The sequence below is a fragment of the Boleophthalmus pectinirostris genome, unplaced genomic scaffold (assembly GCF_026225935.1).
Source record: "Boleophthalmus pectinirostris isolate CB_2022bp ecotype Guang Dong unplaced genomic scaffold, ASM2622593v1 HiC_scaffold_16, whole genome shotgun sequence".
Lineage (NCBI taxonomy): Eukaryota > Metazoa > Chordata > Actinopteri > Gobiiformes > Gobiidae > Boleophthalmus > Boleophthalmus pectinirostris.
In genome coordinates, this window is record NW_026571095.1 from 18,520,789 (window position 1) to 18,531,437 (window position 10,649).

General features: G+C 37.8%; 1 protein-coding gene across 1 annotated transcript; it reads right to left on the reverse strand.

Moving 5' to 3' along the window:
- Positions 1-5,200: 5,200 nt before the first annotated feature.
- Positions 5,201-10,649, reverse strand: LOC110170437 (nucleolar protein 9). Its single transcript, XM_020936086.2, has 12 exons — positions 10,511-10,649; positions 9,992-10,245; positions 9,503-9,739; positions 8,888-9,076; positions 8,567-8,674; positions 8,260-8,401; positions 7,991-8,183; positions 7,573-7,713; positions 7,364-7,483; positions 6,504-6,722; positions 5,597-5,702; positions 5,201-5,501 (listed from the first exon to the last, which is right to left on the reverse strand). The coding sequence occupies exons 2-12, from the start codon at positions 10,218-10,220 to the stop codon at positions 5,347-5,349; spliced, it is 1,839 nt and encodes a 612-aa protein (XP_020791745.1). The 5' UTR covers positions 10,221-10,245; positions 10,511-10,649; the 3' UTR covers positions 5,201-5,346.

Consider the following 10,649-nt stretch of genomic DNA (forward strand, 5'->3'; position numbering starts at 1 on the left):
TGCTCCAAGCCATATCTTTGCTGACCATAAGAACCCTTTACTGGAGGATATAGTGAGCATGGCTGTAAAGACATTTCCATTGTTTTTGGACTATACGAGGACACATTAAAACCTTATCTACCTGTTATATTTAATTTGATGTTTATTTTTGAGACTGGATTTGCGCTTGTGTCTCCGCGGGGGCTGGACGCACAGGTGAATGCACATTAAAGACTGGGAACATATCTTCAAGCGTGGCAGCATCTCCAAACATTTTCACTCATTTGTTACTGTCGACTAAGCACTCCCATCTACCCACAGAGAATAAATTACTTTTGTTTGACATTCTGAATAAATGGGTCTTGTCTTGTTTTATGGCAGGAATACAGAAAAGAGGAAATGTGAATGTGGCGAGAATTCAGTTGATAGTGGCTGGAGGCTGAAGTGGCAGGTCGTCAGATGACTCAAGGCTCATCTCCCAGGACTCTGGCTCCATTTAAGGCCATGCAGTAAAAACATGCTGCGTCTGCTTCGTTTGGCTGTAAGGAAATCTCAGGTCATAAATAGAAACAGTATAATATCAACTTCCCCAGTCTCACTTTCCTTACTGTAACAATGTTCTGTACATTAAAACATGAGTCAGTCTTTGTCCTAATTTACTAAAATAATGACTTACTTCAAGATGCGCGATCTAACTTATCCAGAGGGGTCCCAGCCATCTTCTTTGTCTTCATGGAAATGTTATGTAGTATAGCATTAAATGTGTTTATCTTGCCTTTATTCAATTGGAATTGTTTTTAATGCTAGAAAATACCATGACAACATGCATTCCTCATCTCCCACAGATCTGACCTGTAACTCGCCTCCTTAATTCAATACTGTGGACCATAGGCAAAGCAAAAATAATCTCCATAACAACAGATACAGGCATTGTGCCATTCACCACAAAAGTTACAAAGTGCATCTTTAAACAAACAAACAAATATATAGCTTATACAGCTAAACAGTTTGTGTCCAATTAAATGAAAATAGTTTTATGGAAACCTATACACCAAACAGTACAGCACTAATATAATAATACAAAATGTATGTATATTGAGTAACTGATCTGTAATGTTGTCAATATCAGGCAACAGGAAAACTGCAATATGAAGTTAAAGACGGTTTTGAATTAGAATAATCAAATAATGAATCATTGAAATTGTTGGGAAAGTTCTATAAAAGTAATATAAAACCTGTCTTTATGAACAATATTGCTGAAGATGACAACTATGTGTAGAGGTCCCTTTATGTTTAGGAAGAGCTAGTAGAAAGTAATGCATGATGTAATAATACGTAATAGAAACAAACACTAGAAGCTTGGTTTGAACATAAACAGAGCAATTATAACTAAAACAGTGCCTCTAGAGACATGCAATAGTGTGCAAAGCTGATGGATAGAAGAGAGTGTCCATAAAAGAGCACAGTTTAAAATGTGACTGTTGGGTTTGTGTAATTTCTGGAGGACATATTGAAAAATATGTAGTATTTTATATACAAGGTCAACTCAAGTGAGTCTGACAGTGTGTAAGCTTTAACTTTGTCAAGACTGTAGGAAAGAAAATTGCGCATAAACCATAGACATAACTAGAATTATTATGAGTTCTTCCATGTGAAGATGAGGGGTTCCCAGCACGTTGACTTAATAAAACCTGAACAAATGTTTACACATTTGAGCACTGACAAATTGTGATAGTTGGAATTCCTAAATTTACTGTGATGTGGTGATAGTCTGTTGTGGTTAGCAATTTGTCAATGTGGTATAAATATTTTGTTGTTGAAGCTAATGCTAATCTGTAAAAAATACATCCAGAGGTTTCCAGAGTTTGTGTTGTGTTCTTTTTGGTGAATGAAAACAGTTGCTGACACACCCTTGCTGTCTGTCCATCATTGCTTTGAGTAGAATAGTGAGAAACCCTCACTGATCCTCCTCTTGGGGTTGTGATTGGGGACATGGGAAGGCTCTGGAGAAAAAGGGGAACTGGCCGAGACACAGAGGGGAGAGATAGAGACGAGGACGAAGGATGCTTTGAGGAGCAATGGTTGCTGGGAGACTGTTGTCAAGGAGACGAGGAGTCCTAAAGTCCTTTGGCATCTCCACCAATGTCCTGTTTAGATTTTTTTTTTTTTACTGGAGGAGATTCTGTTTATCAGGCTATATTGTAGGAGCATAAATTACAAACCAATTATGAACCAGTGATGAACACAAAGATTAACATATGACTCTTTTGTTGCATACATAGAAACAAGACCCCCTAGAATATACTTTCAAAGCGAATTCAGGCATTAGATGGGGTGTAGCCCTAACTGTGAATTACAAGGAGGCCAGAGATACGAACATAAAAGCCACAATATGGAAAATAATACAGAGAAAATAAATTTTTACACACAAGATTTCTTCATATTTCAACTTGCCTTATATCACATTTACTCAACCACTCCACAAACAGTGCAGATTGTCAATAAACATTTTCCTTTCACCACCTCAATTCCGCCTGGATGAATGTAGCAATGTTATTTGACACGCTGTAATGATAATAATAATAAAAAAAAACTTTTGTTCAGTAAAGCCCTGTCGAAGTTTGCAGACAATGACAGTCTATTTTCAGCGCATAACTTAAGATATGCAGATTTCCCAGCTGTATTACTCAAAGTCTGCTATCTTGGAAGAAAATTTTAAAAGGTTTTTCAAGTGTATCTGTTGAGCCCTGAGCATGGGGAGGTCAGTGGACTCACCAATCACTGGCAGTGTCCTGATATTGAGTGGGAGAGAAGTAAGTGCTCGAATTCAGCAGGGATCCAATGTGATTCGTTATCAAGCAGCAAGTCTTATTGTAGCCTGAAGGTCATTGTTCCTCTGTTTGGTCTCTGGAGTGCACACTGCTATTATAATCCAAAGCATACAACAAAGGAAGAGGGAACAGCCTGCCTGGAAATCACACTCACAATGTTGCATATGTAATTAGTAACAGTTTGGTAAATGCTTTGAGTGGTAAACAGGCCAAGGGAACATATAATAATACCCTTATTTAAACCCTCTGTGCTTGGATGTGTTTCTGGTTGATAAATAAAGCTGAAAACTACAAAATAGACCTATAATAATGACATTTACTGTTTATTTAAAGGTGCACTATGTAACTGTTCTGTTTGGGGATTTGCCATTTGCTTTTCTCTGTGGAGAGTTTTGGTTTGATTTGAAGTTCCTCAATTTGGTGATTAACTTATAGCAATCTATTTTATTGCTCAAAAATACCTTGAAAAACATTAATTCTTACCGTGAGTTGGCATGTCTCTCCATAGATTTGCCCTGTAACTTGACCTGGTGGCAACGTGTGCTTGTTTTCATGAAAATAGATATGTTTACCAGCACTCTAGACTAAGCCCTAAATAAATTATGTGTTGGTACTTCCACCAGAAATGTTTGAAAATTCTGGAGCGCTACTTCTGTGCCTGTCCCCAAGTCTGCTTAAATTGCGCTTGTATAACTATTTGTGTAACTACTTTTTGTATAACTACTTTTTGTCCAAAAAGTATAGACACTGAGTCTATAAACCTCATAGTCAGCTTCTGCATGGATGGCTGATTTATTTAATATTCATGTTGACATGCCAAAATTAAAATACCTGGAACTAACCTCCCTGCAGCTTTTGTATATCCCTGGCTGGATTGTGGAGTCAGTGAAGCGCGTTGTGAAGCCAGATTGCGAGATCCTGCTGAGGTGAGTGAGTCATCGTTGCATCGCTCTAATATGTGAAAGAGCAAACCAATTTTAAATGTTTGGAAATCTAAGTTAACCTGGACAACTCCAAATTTCCTCCCACAATGCAGTTTGAAAGGCACCATTTATCACTAGAAAGACAGGCTATTAAAGGCACAGTATTTTTCATTCTAGAGCTGCATGTCACCTGCATGGTTCCATGGAAATAGAAAGTTAAAACCATATGTTGGAACATTCTCCATGGAGATAGATATGTTTTATGCCATACTGAGGAAGATTTTAGCCAAATGAACAGCATATGCATGGAGGCAAACAGGGGCCTTCCTCCAAATAAGATTCAGGTTTGTAGAGATTTTAACTAGCTAAGGCTAAAGCTAAAAGTAAAGATGCATCTTCATTTTTAAAAGACCTTACAGTTTAAAAAAAATCCATATCACTTTTACTAAAAAGTCACTTGGGGACCTGTTTCCGTTATGAGGACAGAAAAGTCCCCACAAGGTAAATCTTTCAATATTAAGTTACCGACATTGTTTAAATGAGTAACTACTAATGTGCTCTGTGACATGCCCTGTTTTCCTTCATGCAGGCATGGTGGCACTTGAGACCATGTTTATCTAAATGGCATTATGTTACATGACAGATTTGTAGAGATATTAACACAAAATGATCTTTTTATGAGGACAATCTCAAAGTGCAAACAAATTTCCTCTGGGCATGGCTCTTTGTTGTCTGTCTCTTGCTGACAGGAGACCAGCCCTGTGTCTGCTCCTCTGAGAAGCGGCTGCTGAGATAAAGGCTGTCCTCCTCTAATCGATCCATGATCAATGCTCTCCTTGGTGACTAGGCTGATGTGCCTCCAGCAGGTCTACTACAAAAGGTATGCCCGGAAAACACGCAAAATGTTTCCCCACAGCTTTAATTTGTTTATCTTCACTCAAATCTCCAATGAGAGAGGCAATTCTTTTGAAACAAGCCCTTTTTAGACACAAATTTAGTTGATTAGAACAAATGGCAGAGATTTTGTACACCTCATGCATCCTCTTATATTGAAGACAGAGAAAGAGAACAAATAAGCTGGAGTTAAAAATGCTTAAAGGTGCACTGCTTAACATTTCTATAGGAGGGCGCACCACCTCCATGGAAATATTATCGCTTTTGTCTCGAATGTTCCACAGTATAGATAAACAGGTCACAGCACCGTGCTACATTGCAGTTCAAATCTGTGGAAGGAAATATTCAACTTTTGAGCAATAGAAACACTTGTAATGAATAACTGCTTGATGGATTTGTTTAATGTCATACCATGTAACATTACAGGCAAAGCAATAACACTTCCAAGTAGGAAGTGGACCCTCCATTGGAAAAGTTGCACAGTGCCCCTTTAAGATATTGTAAACATTATGCACTATATGAAAATAGAATGATAGTTAGTAACGCTATTAGTAATAATAATAAAAAATGAAGTAAAGAAAACAAGAAAAGTTTCATTTTATATGGAATCTTTGTCAAAATGTATTCTGTACATTTTAAAATATAGAAATGACTGAATTATAGATATTTCAAAGAGCTAAAATAATAAAGTTACACTATATAAAAATGCAAATGCAAATTTATTCAAGTATATCGCTGAACATTTTGCGCTTCTTGGACTCTCCAGTCTGTATTTCCTGCCAATGGGCTCTTCTGTGGATGAAGTGGGAGAGGGCAAATTTCGCCCAGACGTGTCGAGCAAACTGATCAGACCTCAGCTGACTCTCACTTGGGGCTGAAGAATAAAAAAAAAACCAAAAACATAATTTTAAAGATAAAGATGTCTATTTTGTCAAGCAATATTTCTTAAAAAATAAAGATATGCCTTACCTAGTTCTTCTGCTATGTTTTGCCGATGTGTTACAGAAGCGCTGTTCCATATGGCCTCCAAAGCTCGACTGCCTGACCTAGAACAGGCCATTGGCACAAACTGACCCTGAAAGTACAACAACAAAAATATGAGAAAAGTTACATTTATGGGAACGGCAGAAGGCAAACTGAAATGTAAGCAAACACTATATAGCACACACTTTTTGTCAGTCAAGCCAAGGAAAGAAATAAAGGGCATCAAGGACAATTGTACTCAAAGTACTTTTGTTTACAAAAGTTTGCAAACTTTATAAGTACAGTGATGGTTGGGTATACTTTCATCTAACAAACGTGAATTTTACAAAAAGGAATATAAGATGCTTTAGGAACAAAACAAATCTTTCCTCAAGTTAATTTAAGTCAGATAAGTTCAAAGACACTTATACCATACCACATTTTACATGGCTCTTTAGCAACTAAGCTTAGGTAACAGTATAAAAGGTTTATCTGCTCCATGGTAAAATGTCAGTTAATAATAATAATAACAATAATGCATCAGTTTTATATAGTGTTCTTATGGACACTCAAAGACACTTCACAGAGCATTATTAATTCACTCCATACCCGGAGGTGGTAAGCTACTATTGTAGCCACAGCTGCCCTGCGGCAGCCTGACTGAAGCGAGGTTGACAATCTGCGACATCCGCCAACCACCACCATCATGCATGCACACACTTTCATACTAGGCAATGTAGGTGAAGTGCCTAGCCTGAGGACACAACAACACCCCACTGTGGCACCTGATTTTCCCAGTGGTCTCCCATCAAAGTACCTGGCCTTGCTTAGGGATCAGGCTTTGACAAGTTGGTATAGCCACAGTTAACTTTATGAAAGTGTTGAAACTTTCTATTAACTTTTATTTTTTTACCTCGAGTCTCTTAAGGATCTTGCCCCGGCCTTTGTCGCTGGAGGTGGTGATGAGTGCCTGAAGCACGTGGCTGCCCACAGAGTCAGTGGCCAGGGTCAAAAGGTCATCTGGGCTCAGTGTACGCAAGCTGCTGAGAAGGAGAGAGCGCTCCTTGAATTTCGAGAGGGCCTGGACTAGTCGAGATCCATGATAACAGATAACAGAGGATTTTAGTGGGACCTGGAACAAAGGAAAGAAAAGTTAAGTTTTATAATGTCAGTTTCTTTCCCCTTGAATAAACTTAAGGAAACATCAGATGAGTGGTTCGTGATAGATAACAGAGAAAATAGCAAAGGATATATTTTAGGACATTTCTTTGTACTATTCAACAGAGAAGTGATAGTGACGATATGAGCGCTGAGGGTTACTGATGTTAGAGGAAGATCAAACAGTAGATTTATGGATATCATGAATAGAACATTAGATTTGCTGAATAGTGATTTGAAGCGAGAGGGAGGGACATTTTTGCTGATATTGTGAAGAAAAGAATGTGGGGACTATATTTTCATGATTTTCTTAACAAGAAAAATGCAAACCATCTCTCCCCATTGACCTTAATATACTGATTGAAAAAAACATTTTAGAGGCATTAAAAATTCTATAATGTATAAACAGCTGAACATGCCAAGAGATAGAAGACCCAGTGTCTTTTTAAAGTTTGGAGAGGAAATATGTATAAGCTTTTGGATTCATTGATTCTTCTAAGGTTAATTCAATATTTATGCTGCAGGAAGCGTGTACTAAAAACTAATACATATAAAAAAATAAGCCTGGGTTGAAAACCACCACAAAATCTGTCGAGAATGAATCCTAAAATGTACCTGTGTGTCAATGCCGCCCTCTGCTGTGTCTGACTGGTAGTACACTTCATAAGTGAGCAGCGAGAGGAAAAGCGGGAGGCAGCTGGTGTGTCTGGAGCCCGGCTCTGCACAGTGGAACGCCTGAGGATGACAAGTAGCAGCTTTAAGCACAGAGGACATAATCAGTTGTAGTGAAAAAGAACAAGTTAATAAAGCTCTCGGGAGTTTACAATCAGGAGACAGCGCATCAGTTCCTCCTGCCTCTCTCCGCTCTCTGCACAGCTCTCGGCCATTTGAACTATCACGCCCATGTGACCAGCAGCCAGGATGGCCTCCACTCCCTCCAACAGCTCATCAAACAGCTTTAGGAACTAGGAAAAACACATTCGATCTCATAGTTAGTATTATAAATCAACAAAAGCATAGTAATTAATTAGAATTACAGTTAATTACAAAAATAATTAACCATAAAATTGATTTGTATTAACGTAACAGCTACTGCTTATACTATTGCTTTTATTAGTCTGCAGATTTATCTAACATTACATACTATAAACACAAGATATTGTGAGAACACACCCATTTGGATATTAAAATTACTGTCTACATACTGTCAACAATTGTCAATCACAAATAACTTTGATGTACCATTTTGTAATTTGCTGTAGCTGCTGTAAGTCTCTGAATGACAAAGTTGGCGATGGAATGGAGGGCAAGGTCAACAAGATGCCCCCTGAGGTGATTTTTATAGATATCTTGCAACAATGCTTTATGAGAGAGCTGTACAACTTTTTCAATAAGACGACTGGCGGCTTGGTCTTTTAGAAAAACTAGAAGAGGACTAAAAGAAAAGAAAAACACATTTAATAGATTGCAAGAGTATTTCATTGTCATCTTACATGACAGGAATAACTGACCTGACTCCTGGTGAAGAGCTGCAATTTGTCAGGTAAGCCATGATGCGTTTTAGGAGCTGTTTACAAAGTTTGGGCCGTTTTCTGTGACAAACTGTCAACATTGTCTGAAATACAGCACTGGCAACTGAGTCTGTTACACTCACTGGAAAATGAGAGAAAATGAAAATTAGTACCACTATTAAGAGAACAGCAGTATCAAAATCTGAAACCAAATACTCAAAATCAATGCTGAGCTGTCTGCCCCCGTGAGTATAATTAAAAGCCATTATATTTATTATATTAGGAGGAGAAAATATTGCGAACTCACAGTTAACATTGGCCATTAGACTTTCTGTGAGCTCCTTCAGTTCATACCAAAAAGAAGTAGGTATGTCAAAGTCTGTTAGCTGTGGGGTCATATGACGATCTTTGGCAGCTAGAAACAACAAAACACAAACCATTAGATTTGCTCATTTTATGTTTTCTTTGAATATTTACTCAAGTTCTTAAGCCATAAAACTGAAAAAGAAGATACTTTACTGATTCTGAGGGAAGTGTTATGCTCAAGAATAGTAAGCAATTTTAAACATTCCAAACTTTTTCAAGTAAAGGAAAGAAAATATGAGTAACACTGTGACTCTAAATATACCTGGTTGAGCAGTAGTTCGGGGAGGTCCAATGCAGCCGGACATTACGTGGAGAAGTGTGCGGACAACATGTGTGCCGTGAACTTGTTTGATAAACTCAGCACTGTGCTCTCGAACCACACGGCTGAGACATAACACCTGCATCTCCAGAGGGCTACTGCTATCATCCTCTTCTTCTGTTTGTGTAGACTCTGGGCAACATGTGAAAGATTGTGAAGAAATTGTGAAATACTGCATAGATATAGCTATATAAATTTTCTTTCTTTATTGCTATGTTACTCTGTATGCTTTGTGAAAAAAATTATTTAGAGTTCCTCAAACAGTTACAGACAAACAAATGGATGGATGTGTATATGAACATGCAGAAAAATAATGTGGTATTCTTTTCCGGTATACATTTTTGTCACGAAGGACCACAGATGTGATTATTTTAAAGGGTTGCACGAGGGATATATATGACTTGTTGTCAACAGTAAAAAAAAAAAAAAAACAAACACAAAAATGTTCACATATTTTATCCATCAATGTGTTTTTACTCCTCATTGCCAAAAGAAAACTAACTACCTCTGTAGCACTTTAAGGACCTGGGGATATATAAATTTATTATATAAATTTACCTGACCATCGAGACATCTGTCGAACTGCACTTTCCACCACATGGCTGCCACATTGGCTGCAAGCAACAGTCTTGATGTCTGATCCTGTTTCTCCAGCCATTTCTTTCAGTACATCTGCCACCTGATCCAGCCCAGAGAGAGGGAGCAGATGCTGCAGAGTGATACTGGCAGTGCGGTCCAAGGCCACGAGGGCAGCTTTTCCTTTGACTTCTGAAAGTACATTCTCCACAAACATCTCTGTGAAGAGGACAAAAAGTGGAGCTTTTTATTATATTATAAATGTAGGAGCAGAAAAAGCACATAACAAGCTAAAAGTAAATCTTGGATAGATGATCACTGATTCAAAGCTATAGTAAAAATAAACTTTTTTTTTTTTTTTATTATGATGAAGAGATTCTTGTCTAATATTTTAAAATAGGCCTAGCAGCTATAATTTATTGCCATTATATATTTTGTGTGATGCTCTGTATGTTGTTGATGATAACTTACCCTTCATTTCATCATCTTCAAAGCCCTCCTTCAGTCTGTCGTCCACTCTGCGAAAGTAGCCCACACTGGTTGGATCCAGGCGGTTCTTGCCTCCTTCTGCTCTCTCTTTGATTTCTCCATCCTTCCTTTCTTTCCTCTTCTTCAGCCCTCCATCTGTACTTTCACCAGCATGTTTTCGCTTTTTCTCACCGTTCTTCCACGTTTTCTTTTCTTTTTCCATTTCAACCATAATTACTATAAGGCCATGTGCGTAACTAAACACAGAACACAAACAGAAAGGTTATCTCCGTGATCATGTAAAATGTTATAAACTAGCTCTTGATCTCAATCGGCTTTCTTTGCTGTAGTTGAAATTTAAATCTATTTAGTAAAGACGTTTAATTAGGTAAATGATCTACAGCTATGTTACGCTAGGCTAAAAAAAACAAACAAAAACAAAACAAGCCTTCAAAATAAGGCAAGGATCACATTTTAAGAAAATACACAATATATTTTCTGTTTACTATATGGGTTACTCACATGTAAGCATGGGGGGAGCCATTGGGGGAGCCAAGAGCGGCGCAGAGTGATGACGTAGCACAATTTTGTTTCTTGTCAAAAAAATAAAAAATAAAGGAGACTCGTACTGTAAGGTTAGTATTGATTGCAAAATGCTCAG